This window comes from Pelophylax lessonae (genome assembly GCF_965119305.1).
Source record: "Pelophylax lessonae genome assembly, chromosome: 1".
Taxonomy (NCBI): Eukaryota; Metazoa; Chordata; class Amphibia; order Anura; family Ranidae; genus Pelophylax; species Pelophylax lessonae.
The window spans coordinates 84,419,701-84,438,961 of record NC_138768.1 but is presented as its reverse complement, the minus strand read 5'-3'; the positions used below and the strand labels follow the sequence as shown (position 1 = coordinate 84,438,961).

Below are 19,261 nucleotides of genomic sequence, written 5' to 3'. Positions count from 1 at the left end.
CCAACCAGAAACCAATTAGAGCTCATTTCAACTGAATGAATAAGGAAGATGATGGGACATTTGTTCTATCATAAACACTTATCTAAAAATAAGTAGAAATCTGTGCAAATTCAATATAGCAGGAATTAAACAGCTGAAATGTAAACTGTTACTTAAAAAGGATTGTGACTCCAACCCTCCTAAATACATATATATATATATATATATATAGGCTGGAGAGAGGCTAAGGATGTAACAGCATAATGACCCCTGAATTAGCATATATATATATATATATATATTTATATATATAAATGCAGCCGGTGTTTTCATAGTGACCATGGTCTTAGAGCTTTTTAAGAACCTACAGGCTTATTCTAAAAGGTATTGCAAAGAGGCCTGTTCAAAGGGCAGAAATCTAGAGCAGCCAGTCACATTGTAGATGTATGTTTTTTTAGGCATAACATGGCCAGTTTTTCTTGGACTACATGTCCCATGCTCTTTTGTGTTAGTTCTGTGCCGGGCAGGTGTGCATCAGCAGGGACTCAAGCTGGTACTGTGGGTATGAGCCAGTAGTGCACATTGGGTGACAACGCTGCTCCTGCATTGATAGACAAACAAGGAGTATTGCCACCCAGGACAGGAAATTTTTATAAATTCTCTTACAGGCAGGATTACCACGTAAAATTAAAGATAAAACAGGCTTGCAGAAAATAAAACAATACTGGGACTACAGCTAATGATGAGTTATCAACCACACGTTGAATTTCAGGTTTGTATACACTTAAGTGGGGTACACACTAGTAGAAAATCTGCTGAAAATTCCCGTCCGAGGTAAAATTGTACGATTTTCGGCTAGTGTGTACACAACTTTCAGCAGCCGATGCCGACATTTTCAATGAAAAAAAACGGAGGGACAAACACCAAAATTGTTATCGTCCGTCCCCAGACGACCAATCTTCGTTTAATGTGTATGCAGTGCGTCCGCGAAAAATCGGATACGATAGCCTGCGCATGATCTGAAGTTGCCGACAACCCGGAAGTCTAGGAACAAATGTCCCAAAAAAAAAAAAAAAATTGGACGAGAAGTTTCGTGAACATTATGCACTGTCAACTAAAAACGGTTATGACCGCTGAGCATGAGAGAAATATCGGAGGATATTTCGTACGATTTTCGTCAAGTGTGTACAAGCCTTTACATATTCATGGCAACATTTGGTAACTGCACTTTGCTTTTCAACATTCCTCATTGCAATTTTTTTTAACAGCCCACGTAAGTTGTTTAAAAATAAACCAAAGTTGGTGGTTATGGGCTACTACACTACTTTGTTTTACGGTTACAAAAATTTTAAAAAGCTCTATATTTGGTAAGGAAATGCACAATACGAAGGTTTTGTGCACAGTGCAGTCCAAAGCAACAAATCATGGTTAATGCTTCTAGGCAATTTAATTCTGAAATGGTTTGTGATCAGCTGGTAAGGGTTGGGACAATAATGTTTGCATTAATTTATTGAATAAACCAGTTTGTGTTTGTTTCCTTGTAGGCTTAAAGAGTTTATTTCCTTAAATATTAATCCAGCTGCTTCCTCCAAGGTAAACCCACAAAATGTCTCCTCTTTAGGGTTCTTAGGTGGCCGGCGTACTTCAGGCCAGTGGGTAGTACTTTGTATATTATGCCTATAAAATACTATAACAATTCTTTCACAATATGGGAAAACTATATGTTAAAATATCCAGTAACAGTTTGATCACTTTTTTTGCACAGATTTCATGGTTGCATATTTTCACACATAATGTAGCAATAGAAACAAGCCAGTAATTCTTGCCTTCATTGATATTTTTAATGCAACAAAAATAGTTTGTACATGGATACAAAAATATATTTCCCGACAGCTACAAGTATATGTTTTTAATTATTTTATTAAATTTGTCCCTTCTATCTCCACAGCTGGAATGTCTCATCTGCTTGAAATAAACATATATACGAGGGGAAAACGTTGGACTTTGTGTCTTAAGAATACATACTGTTTTGATGGGGTACCTAGCACTGCCATATACTGTATACTTTGCCCTATTTTTAAATAATATAAAAATGTAAAGCTCTTGGAATTTCAATTACCTTGGTTTCCATAACATAAGGTCTTGGCTCAGGCACTTTATACTGGTATTTTTTAAGCTGTAGAGTCCCCTTTATCTAAGCCACTTTAAGTGTTTAAATTAAATGATGAAGCAGACTTCACTTTAAGTAATGAAGTTGATCCTTTTCCAAAGATGAACTACAAGATAACATATAAGTGCACAATTGAAATGTAAATAAAGGAGCTGTTTTACTTGTCTAAGAATTGGTATTTATATCCAACATGGCAGGAGACCTGGGTTCTCTCTGCTGCAGTTAAGAAACACTTACAGGTCTTGTCCCTCCCCCAACCTATGACTAGAGTCCAGGGGTGTCCAAACTATGGCGCTCCAGCTGTTCGGGAACTACAATTCCCATGAGGCATTGTAAATCTCTGACATTCACAGACATAGCTAGGCTGATATCAGTTCAAATTCAGGTACACTCACAACCTACATTAAAAATACATGTATTGATGTCTTATAGAAAGCTGCATCAATTTGTGTTTTTTTATATCTACTTGTAATTCAACTTTGAAAGATTTTGCGGCTGAACAGTTTAGAAAATGTATTATATTACCTCGATAACATGTTAAAAATGATGCAAGATAGAAACATATTAGACAAAAATCAATTATTGTGTTATTTCACAGCCCTAACACCTGGCTCTCAATTGGAACTAGCCTGGTCTCTTTCAGATTTATCATACTTATTTCCTACATTTGAGTTCAACATGCTTGCCTAGCTGATTTTATAGGTAAGATATGGGGAACATGTAACATTTTTTTATAAAAAAAAACGAATCAAACAAATACGAGGATTCGTTACCAGAAACTATAGCTGTGGTCAAAAAGGGTAACCAGGAAAGTTATAATGACGTAGACATCTAAATCCCTAGTTTCACAATGAGTTAAATTTATTCCATGAGAGGAGGGACGTTCATCGATTAAAATACCTTATGTCAACTTCCATTGCAAAGGGCTGTGTAAAGCATGAACTTTTATCTAAAGCTAGCCAGAAACGAACTGGTTGTTATGCAAGTTCTTTCTAAATACCTACTCATTTATATTAGTATTTTTTCCAGCACCACCACCTCCATCTATCAGTCCTTCTACCAATTTTAAATAAGGGCTCAGATTTCACAGGGCTTTTAGCTGTCAAATTAAGTTAACGAACTGGGGTTTGTAATTAATTTAACAGACCCTTTCTCTGTGCAAGTGGGAAGAGTCTAAGGCAGGCTATACACGGGTTGCAGGAAAGAAATGAGTTTGAATACCCCATCAACACAGACAGTGTTGACAGGCGAATCCTCCTGTCGAGCCATTGTATTCTCCAGTTAGGGGGGCGAGGGGAGGCCGTCCCTACCGGGAGAAGACCGTAATTATTGCTAGCGGCTGTATCAGCCTCTAATAATAATAATATGTAAAATCCAGCAGGGCTTGGGTACATTCAGCCTGACCAGACATGGTAAAGATTTTGGCCAGTTCCTGCTGAACCAGCCGAGTTTCGAACCTTTTACAGCCGACCTAACCTCTTTAAAGTTCTGGTACAAACCTAACAAGGTCTCCTACCTAGACCACTTTTCTGAATAAAACCTTTCTTAGAGACTACAGTGGGTCAGACATCTGGTAACGGCTAGGCACATTAGTACTGGGTGTTCCCATACTGGAATGGTCTATTTGATGGAACCCAATTTTAATACTAGTGGGATAAAGGAGCTGCATGAGTTATGATATGTTGGATTGAATGGTCCTTTTAATATTTTGCCTTGGTCTATTTCTAGCATTCTTGTAATGGAAAAAGTAAAACATTCATATCAAAAAGGCTAAAGTTGGCCTTTGTTTTCAACTAGATTTACGTCTAGTGCCTACAGAAAGAACATTTGAAAACTGTATTACAGTGTTGACGTGCTCAAACTCTTTAACTGGCCATAACCATAATAAATGCATATACCATCGATAAGTGTCAATTTAGTGCAAAACTGTATAACAACATTAAAAGAAAAGCTCCCTGGCAATATTTTCAAAAAAAGAGAAAATTTTGCCTCTTAACTTTAACTAAACATTTAAAACTAGATACCTTCTCACAGAGAAGACAATAAATACACTAAAGATTTCATATACACACAGACATAGTAATCCATTAAAATTCACATTATTTAAAGCTTAGCTAGACACATCAACATTCATCATCTGTCGGACAAATTTGATTTGTCAAGAAAAAAGTGTTTGTGGTTTAAGGGGGAGTCATAAGACACCTGATCTTCTATCCCTCGAAAAGTAGGCAACTTCCAAAGAAAGTTGGCCTGTTCAGTCTTCAAAAGTGCCAGTAGAAGGTAGAAAATTATCAGGAAAGTAAGAACACGTAGAATTGATATTTTCAATAAGCTGAATGCTTTTCTTCCATTGTATGCTTTCCATTCTTTCAACAGCCTTCAGAAAGGTTAAATTTAGAGTACCAATCAATGAAGGGCTTGAGTTCTTGCATGACTATGTCCTTGTAAGTGGCATATTGTGTTCCTACTGTCAACTAATAGTCTATGCAACTGTAGTAACCAAAGTCACTATATACACTTTTCTGATAAATTCAATGTTTCATCGGGAAAAGTGACATGAAGTGGATTCCCCTTGGGCGAGTTGCCATTCTGAGTGACCCTTGTGGGGCGAGTCTCATTTACAAGCAGTACCTGTTCAGAATCTGGACCCTGAGATGAAACAGACTGATCAGAGCCGCGTAACGTCCTGTCTGGAGCCCCAGGAAGATTGATGGCCATGGTGGCTCCTGGTAAAGTAGTGCTGCTTCTAAAGCTACCGTCACTCAGTTCAAGAGGGTACAATAAAGTCTGCGATGTTGAACTAACTTCTCGCAACTCCCTGGAAACAAAAGAGGGAGAATGACTAGATAAGGCTGAAGAGGCCCTCCTGCCATCTGTGCAATGGAAACTTCCTGTAGAGCGTGGTCGCCGGCCACCGCCGATCCTACAAAACAGACACTTGATTTTCTCAATCACTTTGCTCAAGACAGTCTTCCGAAGAAGGATATAGATCCAGGGATCCAAGATGGGGTTCACAGAGGCAATGCGGATGGCTTTCAGATCTAAGTTGCTTGATATATCCTTTTCTATAGGTGGTTGGTAGAGCTGGTTGATGAATATTCTCACCTGCAGAAACAAAAAGGATGATACAAGTTAGGTTTTCTTGAAAGCTTTTTTTCCAACTGTGGAAAAAAATAAGTTCTTTATTGTTGCAGATGGAAAGGAATTTGGAAGAACGATTATCATAATATTACACATACATTGTATTTACTTATGAGGTGTGAAGCACCATTATCTCTGGTGCAAAAACATTCCACCTATACATACACAACACAGCAAAGCCCAAGGTCCCTATGGAATGTATTAACTGTTGTTTTTATGGGTGCTTTAAACTTTATGATATTGACTGGCATTATCCATGACCATCTGCTTGGATGACTTTATATGCCATAGACGAAACATACTGTGTATCCCGGTGGGCTGAAACAATATCACCTTTTTAACCTAGATGAAATTCTGTCTGTATTCTAAATATAGATGAATGGAAAGGGCTGTAGGCATGTCTTTTAAGTACTAACAAATTCCAGACAGAAATTTATGCTCCAATCAGACTGGAAATTAAATTTGTGGCTAAATCTAGCTGAAAAAGATCTTTGTGCATCTGAAAACACAGGAGGAAGCGAATTACGTAACCAAACATTTTGAAGAGCACCTGTTGTCTGCTTACAATGGAAGCTGCCAGGATGATACTTTACCTGTCAAGCCATGTATATAACCGCATGCATGCTTTCACAGACATACCATAAACACAAGAACAATCTGTCTCTTACAATGTGCCACAGCATGCTATTAAACAATGACACATACTGCAGAAGGTTTTGGGATAAGACAAAAGTTTGAAAAAAACAGCGTGTTGCCATGAGGAGCCACAGACTGATTTGACACCTAGGTTAACAAAGTGGACTTGACCTTGTTGTTTCATTTCATACACATTCAGTCCTATGTATAAAAGGGTCTATTGTTGCTGGCAGGGGTCCTATGCTGCTGGGGGGTACATTTTTGCTGGAAGGTATCTACTGTTGAAGTGGGGTCCTATGCTGCTGGGGGGGTACATTTTTGCTGGAAGGGATCTAGTGTTGAAGTAGGGGTCCTATGCTGCTGGGTACATTTTTGCTGGAAGGGATCTACTGTTGAAGTAGGGATCTATTGATGCTGGCTGTTGGGAGATTTATTATTGCTGGCAGGGGTCTATTGTTGCTGGGGGGAGGTATTTTATTCTGGGGATGGAGTCTATTGTATCTAGGAGGATCTATTGTTTCTGGCTGCTGAGGATCTTTTACTGCTTTACATGTTAGTATTAACATATTCCATGCAAATCACTTAGCACCACAAAACGATACTCTGTTCTGTATTTTCTAATAGGGGCAGTACTGGGAAGTGGGCAGGTGGTGGAACCAAGGGATGGTAATTGGAGATGGGTAAGGGGAGGAGACAAGAGATGACTCAGAAACTGTACCTGTGCTTATTCTCTGTGAAAAAATGCTCTGGTTGGGTCTGACCTGGAACACAAAATGTACTGTTTTGTGTTGGACCTACAACCCGCACTTTTTACTAGGAAGAGTACGTCACCACATGTTTGAAGTATCATATGTTATCTTAAAGATCATCATGACTGCATTACTCCATTGTTAATCTTTTTGATACACTGGCTAAATACTGGTCAAGGTTTAATATACTGTATATGGTAAATCTGCTGTGGTATGAATCCCTACGCATTTCTGAAAAGCCCCTCCAATTTACCCTGAAGTTGTAAATAGAAAAAAACAAAATATACAATTTCTAAAATGCAAATGAAGAGATTGATGTTCTTACACCATGTTATAAGTAAACAAAAATATGGAAAGAAGCATGGACTTTGAAGGCACTGTGCCTTCAAAGTCCATGCTTCTTTCCATATTTTTGTTTAGTCTTGTAATAGGATGTGGCACTCAATACGCTATATAGGCGCCCAGGTTACTGCAATCTGGGAGCGCATTCAATCTATTCTCCATGTTATAAGTAAGGCAAGTTCCTACATCAGCTCATAAGGGTTGTATAAAGCAAGGTTCAGGATTTATGGTCAAGTCTTGTCTCTTGTGGAAGAATATGCATTGGACAATGTGGGACAAGTTTCTCTAAAGGTGGCTCCCAGTAGTAGCTACCAGAAAAACCATGATGATTTTATACATGACCTGCTTTTGTCAAATCCAGAGCAATTCTAAAGCCCCGTACACACGCAACAATTATCGGCCGACCGATCGTCCGTCTTTTGTCCAGAGTGGTGTTTTGTTGGTTGGAATGTGCCTAGACTGCACACGAATTTTCTCGCCCAACAAAATTCTACTTCAGAAGTGATGTCATGTGTTGGTTTGCTTTCTTTGTGTTCTTTCTTCTCTGAGCATGCCCAGACTTGCTCCTTAGATTTTTCCCTGTCGAAATCTGTACTGACTGCACGAAAATCGGCCGTGTTTTGACGGCAGACAAAAATTTTATAGTCTGCACACCAGATTTTTTTTGGCCGAAAAGTCGGAGTCGGTTGTCGGAAGCATCATACTAACAAGCCGAAAATCGGCAGATCGGACGTTGGACGAAAATTCCCTGCCAATTTTCGACACGTGTGTACGGGGCTTTAGGAGGGCAAAGTTACTATGGACAAGTTCCTGGACAAGACTGCACATTTAAAGCAGCCACTGTACCTAAATCAAATTTATAGTGCAGTAGATGGATAGTTTAAGTAAAAAGTTTAAAGAATACTTGGATGCAGCAGAGATTGTGATTATGCTGCATGACCAATTAGCATTGGCAAAGTACAGGCCTAGTACATGTTAACTATCAGGGTTTTTATATTGTGTACTTATGAAATCATCTTCCTGGACCAGTTCTCTTTACCATGCCCAGAGATGCAACTGCTCAGAAATTTTATTCTTAGCGTCTCAGTTTATGAGGCGATTTGAATGCCTTGCAAATGAAGCCAGCTGAAACATGTAACATGAAGCTGCTACCAGTAGTAGACAATTGTCCTATATGTAGCGCTGTCCTTAACACAGTATTATGACAAGTTTTATAGATGTGACCTTATATAATCTCTATGAAGCAAAGAGCACATATTTTATGGAACCATAAAATAAAGTGTGTTAGGAGTTGTTTATTTTACCATTATAATAAAAAAAACTGTAAACCCAGAGAAATATAAAACATATGTTTTATTCGATTTCTATATTTAAAACTCCATTTTTTTTCTATGTCTCAGCTTTGTAAAACTCAAAAGATGTACAATGTGATCACCATATCAAATATGGTTTGGAAAATGTTAATATTAAAAGAGACGGATTGTCAATGTCAGAGAAGAGTCAAAGTCAACTCCTTATCTGCAAGAAGAATTGTCATGACAGCCAGACAACAAGCATTTTTAAAAGAATGAGTCAGCATTGGTAGTCTACAAATATTCATGACATGTCATGAAGTTTGTTTTAAAGCCAACTAATGTCAGTACCTAAATATGACATTGCATCAGCCTATTGCAATCAACGTACAGCAGAGCTTAGACTGGATAAGGGAGAAGCAGCCTATTAGCTGGACAGCGGGATGAGCTCCGCTGCTTCTCCTGCACTGTCCAATCATAGACTGGGGGGAGGATAGGATCTGGTTGTGTTACTTAACTGCAGAAGAGAAAAATTAGGTCTTCAGACTGGATTTGCTGTCTGTAAATCTCATATAAATGGACAGAAATAAAATTCCTTTGGCAGGTAAAGCAGATCCCATCTATGTTTCCTATTTGCGTATTTAATTGTTTGCCTGGATTTCAAAATCCCAACCAAAATGTTGTCATGTTCTACTCTGACCATTAGGTGGCAGTTTCTACAAAACTATTTCTGTCCAGGAATTTAGTTGAAAGTTAAATTATATATAATGTTGGCCACACAAAATATTGACACTTTGGGCCCAATTTGGACATTGTCACTTTTGTTGCCAGCAGTTTAGATATTAATGGCTGTGTGTTGAGTTATTTTGAGGGGACAGCAAATTTACAGTTATACAAGCTGTACACTCACTACTTTACATTGTAGCAAAGTGTCATTTCTTCAGTGTTGTCACGTGAAAAGATATAATAAAATATTTACAAAAATGTTAGGGGTGTACTCACTTTTGTGAGATACTGTGTGTATATATATATATATATATATATATATATATATATATATATATATATATATATATATATATATATATATATATATATATATATAACATCTCGTAGGTAAGCCAAGCTGCAGCACGCTCCGCAGTACAATTTATGCCTTTGATAAACAAAGCTTATATCAGTTATCATACCCCACCCATTTCAATGATGTTTAATTACAGATAGCAACCTAACCCAACCTCCTCTGAAGCTTTGCATTATATTTTATTTTCTTTAATGATTTCCTCATTCATCACTTTATTATTGCTGTGAAGTGTTTTATGCTCCTGTTAAAGTTTGGAATTACAACTTTCAAAAAAATGAAACTAAAGCTCTTGAAGAAAATAAATAAAAAAATGCAAAACTGAAAAAGTTTGGTATTTTAAGTGATACCCTTTATTGGCTAACTTAAGTTTTAGAGATGCAAGTTTTCACAATCCCCTAAATCCCTTCATCAGGCTTTATAAAGGTTATCACTTGAACTCCAAACATTCTGTATCAACCAGTGGCTAAAAATGTACAATAGTCTACTATGACAATGGATTAAAAAAAAAGTCATTTTCTGAACATTCCTAACACTGTGAATGGTATTGGGGGGGGGGGGGGGGGGCTGAGTTTTGCAGAGTTCCTCCAGTGTCAGATAACCTTCACCTCTCACATCCATGAAATTCCATCAAGCAACAAAAGATCACAGATCACCAGCCTGCCTGTTGACTTCAAGGAGACATTTTATGACCTTTGTTGATCCCATTAAGAGTGACAGTTTGGACATTTCCTGAGTTCCATCTGTCCACACCAAAACTCGGAGTCCCTGGAGACCACGTGTTAGCTATACATTCAATCAGGGAATACAGAAGTAAAGAAAATCGCTCAAAGATGTAATTCATTATAAAGGCTTTATTGACCATATAATCTATATTGTGGTTCCATCCACAGGCCACTACATCACAAGGGAGCCACAGCATGCAGTGGCAGGACACACTGCCTAGCTCATTCCAAAGTGTCGGACACAAGTGGCAGTTATAGATCTGCAGGAGAACAAAGAGTCGCTGCCCTTCTTCTTTTGCAGGCTGCCCCTACTTCAATTCCTTTTCCAGTGGCAAAATTAGTTTTTTTTTTAAGCTAAATAAGGGATATATAATCAATTTTAATTAATAAGGCTAAAACTACAGGGGCGTTTTTTTTGTATCTCAGAATTGCTAAGGGATAATATACACCTATGCACTTGCAGCAATGCATGTTTTTACAATGCACATTGCTGTACTATATATGTGCACTGTAGTGCATGGCACAATGCACCTATACAGTTAACCAATGTGTCTGCACTTTAACACCCGGAAACACATGTATATGAGCTGTATATAAGCATATATAGTTGTTTATAGGTATGTTGTGGGGCATGTCTTGACCAAAAAGAAGTTCAGGTAAGTTTTTGTATTTATTTAAATTGTATTTAATTTTATTTTTAATCAGGCTGCTTCAGTGCAATGTGTGTCAATATGTAAATATAAAGCCCTCTATGGTGTAGCCCAGTGGTCTTCAAACTGCAGCCGATGGGCCGGATGCAGCCCTTTGCTTGACTTTATCCAGCCCTTTGGGCACTTTTCCTCCCACTGATATGAGACTCTATTCCTCCCCCAACAATGGGGTATAATTCCTGCCACGCATCCACAATGGGGCATGGTTTCTCCAAATGACAACAACGATGCAGCACTATTCTTTCCACTGAACCCAACAATGGGGCACTATTCCTCTCACTGACACCAATGATGAGGTACTATTCCTCTCCCTGACACCAATGATGGGGCACTATTCCTTTCTCTGACACCAGGGATGGGGCACTATTCCTCCCCCTAATACTACAGATGCACTGTTAACTGTCACTGATGCCAGGTCAATTTCCACTCTCACTGGCCACAGTCCGGTCCCCTAAAGTCTGAAGGACACTAACTGGTCATTTGTTTAGAAAGTTTGTAGACTCCTGGTGTAGGCTACACAAGTAGAGATTGCACACATATGGAACACTGCACTTATCTCTACTACTTTTGTATCTGTTGGGGACTTTTGAACCGGACGGCTAGATGGACTCCCTACATATATTTGGGAACACACAGACACATAAACGAGGGTAGAGTCAGAGCATGTTTATTTATTTCAGGAAATGCCCTAAGCATATATACAGTTAGAACAACAGAAAAAATAATTTTGCAATAAGGGGCTTGGCTTCAGTATGACTCATGATCACATTATACTTTTTGGTACACTACCCAAATTAGAGTATTCCCATAACAGACTTACTGTATATTCTCATATGAAACTATTTCTGCAGAGTCAGACATATCTGAACAAACAAGATGTTATGACTATAAATCAAGGATAGCTACATGAGAAATAGAGAAGAATATATAGCATGAAAACACCATTAACCCTTCAGTATTCTTTTGACTTTTTTTTATGAATCTGTCAATTGATTGCTATGATTAAGTGCTATCAATTTTATTAGTGTGGCTGTGTAGCTCAATCCTTATCTTGCACAATAGACTGAATCTTTAGACTTTTGCATAGGAGAAATCCTGACTGGTTCTCTATAAATGCAGCCCTTATATTTATACTAATGTCTCTTATCTCAATGAACCACAATAGATGGGCAGATGTTTAGGTAATCATGAGATCTGCTGAACCTCTTAACAGTTACTACGCACCAACGGCCCTCCTTCAATTGGGGAACTATTTAATAGCTAAGCGATCATTCCCTAAACCATTGAAGAATGAGAATCATGCGGTGGCAGCATGTTTACAACAACAGAGACCAAAGCTAATAAAAATATCATCAGGGAGCCAAAAAGGGTTACTATTTTAATTTCACTTTAATTCCGCAAGTTTCAGAATTAAGCATGAAACAACAACAGTTTCTGTTCTGTACTCGGCGCCCCTGGGCATATTTTCTAAAGGAAATATATATTTACAATGAAAAAGAAAGCAGATGAAGAAATTAGGATAGCGGACACATCACAGACAAATGCAATTATCCTCCCAGATGCCAAGGATGCATTTCCAGATCGTGCTCTAAATTCAGGAAATATATATTCCTGCTCTGGTTTTGACTGTCATTAAATGCATATTGTGAATCTAAAGTCCAGAATGTAATGAGACTCAATTAGCAGGTTTCAAGTCCACCTGTGTAGAAATATTACAGGGTTTTTGTGTTCTTCCATGTCGTTTTTAAGTGTACCTGTCATACTATGAGAGCAAAGGCAACATAAGCTGCACTGGATATGCAATAGCTCAGAAAGATCTACCAGATCCATGGTCCAGAGGGAAGTCCGGGAGACTCATACTTGTGTGTCAATCACAGATCTCATCTCCCTATCTTTGTCTCAGAGTAGTCCAGTTCTAGTGTGTATGACGATATGGATAAAGATCTATGGCAGTAGAATACTCAATGACTGATCATGCAAAACAGAAGCTTTGATTTGCTTTGAGACCATTAGACACTTTTGATGAATTGGGGTTGATTTACTAAAGGCCAAAAAGGCTCTTCACTTTGCAAGGGAATTTTCTTTCTGAATTAGGCGACACTCTTTTTTTTTTTTTTTTTCCATCCACATAAGTGGGCATAGTTTGAAAAGTGAAATTATACCAAATTCACTAAACTCTGTGGTAAATTTGAACCTTTCCTTGCAAAGTAAACAGCCTATTTGCTTTTAGTAAATTAACCGCATTGTCTAAATCTCGCCATACATTGTTTGGATTTCAGCTGGCTCCTGATGAACTGGCTGAAAATGGCATAGTGGGTGGTCCTACCAGCCCCATTTAAACTGATATCTTTCAGAGCCAGGCAGAACATTTTTGGCCAAACTACGGCTGCATCCAATCAGATGCAGCTGCTGTTTGGGGGATTTTGGCAGCCAATGGGACTGTCTGTCAACATACAGTCAGCAAGGGGTGCATGCTCCTTCCTCAGGGTGATCGCCTGAGGAAGGCGCATGCATGCTCTGAACGCGAGCACCCTCCTGCCACTATTGGATGTAAGCCTGGATACTGAACGCTGCCAGAAACACAGGAAGTGTCGGAACTCCATCGGCACAGCCAGGACCACGGCCGCCACAGTGCACTTCCCGAACATCCCTGCAGTGTTGCAAATGAACCATCACCATTTGCTGATCAACTATTTCCTCTGTGTGAGTTACTACATTGTTTTTTTAGTAATAAATAACCTTTTAATCTACACTGAGGTGGCGCTGCTTTTCTTCTCCTACCCCTTTTTGTCTGTTGCAGAGTCCCTCTAGCTCTGTATGAAGCCTGCAGCCACCTCCACCATCCATCTCCACTAACCCCAGGGACAGAATTATCCTGCATAACTCCTAAAAAGACTACCTACAGCCACAGTTGAAACTTTTTTCATAAGATCGAATGTACTTGACTCTTTCACTGGCGCAGGTCAAACGCTGTGTATATGTAACATACAGTCAGCGCAGGTGATTCATCCATCCTGCAATATAACCAGGATAGAGGAATTTGTTAAAAAAAATTTTCATTCAGCCTACCATGTGGCCAGTTTACGCTCTCTGATGGAGGGGGGCCTTGGCCCCCAAAACGCATTGGTTGTGTTTTTACTTTTCTGTTGTCACTTGTGGAAATAATAAAAGGACTTTGGACTCTTGTTGTGTTTGGCGCTCTTTTTTGTCTCTGCAAAAAAAAAATTGTCAGTTCTTACTCTCCCAGACTCTATCCAGAACTCGAAAAAGGTTTTGGATAAAGCTTTATTAATACTAATAAAACAGGATTTGTGTTTGCATGCTGGTGCTGAAAAGGGTGACAATACCTGTATAGATCTAGGACATTTACATAATTAGCAACCCAATAAACTTCCTTCGTGTTTAAACACGACAAGCTCTGTTTCTGCTTCTCTAATAATAATACAATTAGGGAAGACTCCACTTAATGGCTTGCCCTGCCAAGATGTAATTCGCCCCGAAGCCTGTTCTTTCATAGGGGCTAATTGCACGTGTCTCTGTATCTCCAGCATGGGCCACTTATCTCTCCATCAGCGCCTGGGGGGTGCTTGTCTATCTGGTTTAACCTGTAACTATTTTATCACTAGGGTCACTGGTTGTACAGTATAAAGAACCAATCTGTCTTTAGGTATTAGTTTTATGTTTTCTTTTGTTCCTGATATGCTGGTGGATAAGTGGCTTTAAAGGTCCAAACAGACATAATGCTATTATCTAATAGCTAAAAGAGGCAACATAAGGTCTCCTGCGACTTATATAAACAGACTGACACACATGTGCTCTGCAACCGTGTGTAGCATTGTTATGGAGGAAACAAACCTCTTTTAAAAGATTTATCACTGAAATGTTGCTGTTGCTGTAACATACATAAGGTAGTAGCTTAGTCCGGAAGCTGTATGCTCTGTGAGTAAGCAGTATTAATTTTTACTGTGACCTGCCTATAAATAATTTTTATATAAATTGAACATTTTTAACAACTTAAAAACTTAAAAAAAAAAAAAAAATGTGCTCCCATTGTGGAGACTCTTTAAATTGTAGAGTTAGGGACTGCAGATTACAGGGTGCCTTGCCGGGGCCTGCAGCTTACGCATGTATTTGCAAATGTGTGCAACTAAACCCCTGTTTTTAACGCATACTGTTAGACAGGTTAATTCGGTTGGTCGCTGGCTGGTTGGTTAAGTTGTGACTGGAAATTCCTTCGTTTTTTTGACCTGCGTCTGCCCTTCCAGTGCTTCTTACCATTAAGACCAGTTATAGGTGGAGGCGGTGACCACTTTTTGCATTTTTAAAAACTTGCTTGTCGTATCTGAAAGTCAGGCAGTGCAGACAGTAGCCTGCAGATAGATTGAAAAGACCAGTGGCGTTTTAAAATGAATTTAGATCTAATGCTAACAGCATGAATGAAGGAATGTCCACTGCCGACCATCTGATAGGATGCAGTGACTCTTCGGTTGATAGTTTTCCACCAAAGGCTTGATAAATGTCGATATAAAAATTGACGGAGCCAGGTGGAAAATTGCAGGAATCAGATTGAATATGAGTTATCCAAAAACTTCTTAACAATGTATGTCAAGTCGCCTAAGGCCATTTTAACTAGAAGACAATACATGTTAAATTGTCCATGGCCATGTTAATAGGAATGACATTGTATGCTGAAATGTCTATGGTCACCTTAACTGGATGGCAATTTATGTTGAGTCGTCTATGGCCATCTTAACTGACTAACAATATATGTTGAGTCGTCGAAGGCCATCTTAACTGGATGACAATGTATGTTGACCCTCCTATTGGCCTCCTATTGGCCATATTAGCTAAATGACAACATATGATGAGCCTCCTATGGCCATCTTTACTGGATGACAATCTGTGTTCAGCCGTCTGTGACCATCCTAACTGATTGATAATGTATGTTGAATCATCATCAGAAACTGGATGACAATGTATGTTGAGCTGTCTATGGCTATCGTAAGTGTATGACAATATATGTTGAGCCACATATGGCCACCATAACTAGATAACAATGCATATTATAAACTATTGCCATTTTCACCTTTTTCCCATCCTTTGAACAACTCAGTGTTGCTGATCTTCAGCCTAATTCAGCCACTTTCTGTCTACATTCACTCTCTCCAGCATAAGGCAGTCCATAGACGGTGCAAATTTATTTCCTGCAATGAAAGAAATTTGCACGATTTCCCCATTAACACAGACAGTGCAGTTATCTTCTCCCAGCAAGGGGAGGGAGGGAGCGGGCAGGGGGAAGCCGTCCCAATTGGGAGAAGACAGTGATTATTGCTAGCGGCTATAGCAGCTGCTTGTGATAATCACAAGCGAATCTGGCAGGCTGGTTGTACCCAAGTTGATCAATCGATCAACTTTGTACATTCAGTCTGCCCATTAATGGTTAGAATGATTCAAACCGTGTATGGCTGACCTTAGCTGCACACCATTGCTTTTGCTTGGCTTCCTTATAGTGACAATGTTGGACCATGCCTGTGTATTTCCGTTTGCATTATTCATCAGGGTTTAATTCGACAGGAGGACAATGCAGGACTATAATCAGAAGGCAGTCGTGACTTCAAACAGGAAGTGCCTGAACAAGGACCTCCTATTATTAAAGCTTGGCCACCTAATGAAAAATCCTAACAACAACATACATCACCCTCCTCAGTGTCTACTCCACTCCTCCCAAGACCTCCTGCTATGTAGCTTCCTTGTCCCCTCCTCCAATGCTTTCTTCCAGGACTTCTCCAATGCCTACGTGTTCCTCTCAAATTAACTACCCCAGTCGTCTGGCTAATTCCTACTCTGTGTTCCTTTAGACCAGTGGGAGGCAACCTAAAGAGGTGAGGATCTACCTTAACAACCTGCAAAAGTCAAAGATCACAGGGCACAGTGTTGCCTCCTCACACCTGATTTAAACCTCTAATTGCCAGACTACAATGTCACAATCCAGTGCATTGCACAGCAATCATGGGTTTATATCAGGTGGTGAGGAGGCAACATATCGCCTCCTCACCACCTGTCAACACACACTCGGATCGCTTTTCAGACGAACAGCAGTGCCTGCTGCACTTATGAATGAGCTCCTAGTTGCATTCGGCAGCAGCAGCCTTAGGGTTTGTTCACACGTAAAGTTGTGGGTGATAAAACAGCAGGATATAATAGAAGTCTATGGCTAAGCGCAGCAAACCTGCAGGAAAGCTGCAGATACACTGCACTGCACACGTGGTGTGGGTAAATCGCAGTGCATTTGTGTTAAGGCAGCCCTATATTATTATGCCCAGTGTATTGCTTCACACTGACCTGAAGATCTCTTCTTTCCTGCTGCTGGCACCACTCCGGAGACCACTAGCTGGCATAAGAGGTGGAGTGCAGTTGGTATCACTCATGGGACAGGAGCCAGCACAACAGAGAAGGCATTGGCTTATGTGGCTTTTGCTCCCTACTATAGCTCAAACTTTACAAGAAGTCCCTCCACATTGGATTCTGTTTATTGCTCTGGAATGGCGGGTCAGCAAGCCCAGACCGTGATCTACCAGTCACCGGTTTGCAATCTACTGGTTGCTGAACCCGCTTTAGATGAACCCTGAGAACTCATCTCTTCAGGGAATCCTATCCCGCCTCTCATTAAAAACTGAACTTTGACATGCATGTGATGTTGGTTTCTAGGACTGGTCATATTACATTGTTATTCGTTGTTTTACTACAGAAACCTGCTGATATCTCTTATGCCGTTTATTCATGCTACTCTTGGAATATATTTTCTTGCTCTTTTGTTTGGACTTTTTTTGCCCCATTTGTTTTGTTGGTATTTAAATATCAGAAAATGAATAAATATATATATAAAAAGAGAAAAGAAAACCTGAAATTTTAATTCCTCCATCAACTTATCCTTCATAGTTTTCACCTAATATATCACTTGCACCTCGCTTTTAGATTGCAAGCTCTCAACTGTTTCCCTTTATATTATGAAGTGCAAATTGTTGGAGAATAATAATAATAATAATTCTTTTTAAAACTTTAACACCCCAGATCCAGCAGTGATCCAACTTGTAACATCTAAAAAATGACTTCAAGGTAAACTTCACGACAACAGCAAATGAATGGAGACACGGTATGACTTCCCTTTAAATGGGACTTAGCAGTGGCAGGGGTGCAAACATATTGGAGCATGAGCTGCACTATGGCTAGGGAACAAGCATGATGTTTCACTGCTGTCCAAAGATATTCATGAGAAAAAAGTCAGATGAGAGCAGGTTGGCACCAGGCTATATCATGCTGGACTCCGTTCAATTCCAGATATTTACAGGAAATTGTTAAACCTTCCCTTGGGGTGTCGAAGGCTAAGCGTGGACACCAGCCCATAAATGAGACTCTCTCCCCATCAATGTTTGATTACAGAATATTTCTTTAGGGTAGGAGCGATCATTCTTACGCGCTCTGACAAAGAAACACATTGACACAGCTGTCACAGCTGGCAGCCTGCGTGTGTGTGAGTAAACACAATGCTAACGACATGTACGGGTCCTATCAGACTACGCACTGACTCTGGTATTAATCACATCAATAAATAGGGCTATCGTTTAGCCGCTTTCTTATCACTTGGCTGAGTTAATATTTGTAGGAGAAGTCACAGAACGGTCAGCCCATAGGCAATCTGTGGGATGGATCCCAGTGAACTTGTGACTTCTCACTAAGGAAATTTTTGCGGCATTTTTATCAGGATTACGCAATTCCCTAAAGAAAGTCCCCAGTAGGCAAAAAAAAAACTGAGCTGCATGTGCTTCAATTTTAAGGAAATTATTACGGGTGTATCTAAAGCTGGCCATAGATGGTGCGATTTTCTTTCAAAAAACATAAAAATTGCTTGATTCCCCCATCCACACAGGGAATTCCTACCGTGGAGTAGGGATTGACTGATATTGGTTTTTCGTTGCCGATACCGATACCAATATTTTGGCCATCGCATATCGGTATCGGCCGATATGGGCCGATATTTTTGTACATTTAAACATTTTTTTTTTCTTTTGACAGGTACTTTCGTGGAGGGATCTGGGGGTCTAAGAGACCCCAAACACCTCATCTGCACTTAAAAGCATTCAAATGCCAAGTTTGGCTGTTTTGAATGTTGTCATTTTTTTAAATCTGGCGCTGAGTACCCGGAAGTGATGTCCCTCATGATATCAGTTCCGAGTTTTTACATGGAGACCCGATCAGAGCTTTGCTCGGTTCTTCTCTTTGGCGGCCATGCAGGGTGGTTGCCCAGGTCTGCCGGTGGGATGGGAGACCCGGGCGAGCCACGGAAGGTGCCTTTAGTGTTCTATGTATAAACCTGCTCCAAAGAAACTACTAGGAAGGTAAGAACTTTTTTTTTTTTAGGTATGCTGTGTGGATGGG

General features: G+C 39.6%; 1 protein-coding gene across 1 annotated transcript in view; it reads right to left on the bottom strand.

Moving 5' to 3' along the window:
* Positions 1-4,145: 4,145 nt before the first annotated feature.
* PTGER4 (prostaglandin E receptor 4) overlaps positions 4,146-19,261 on the bottom strand; it is a 34,475-nt gene continuing 19,359 nt past the window's right edge. Inside the window, exon 2 of the mRNA XM_082244201.1 lies at positions 4,146-5,254. Coding sequence (XP_082100327.1) covers positions 4,658-5,254 — 597 coding nt within the window. The 3' untranslated portion in view covers positions 4,146-4,657. The remainder of the gene's footprint in view (positions 5,255-19,261) is intronic.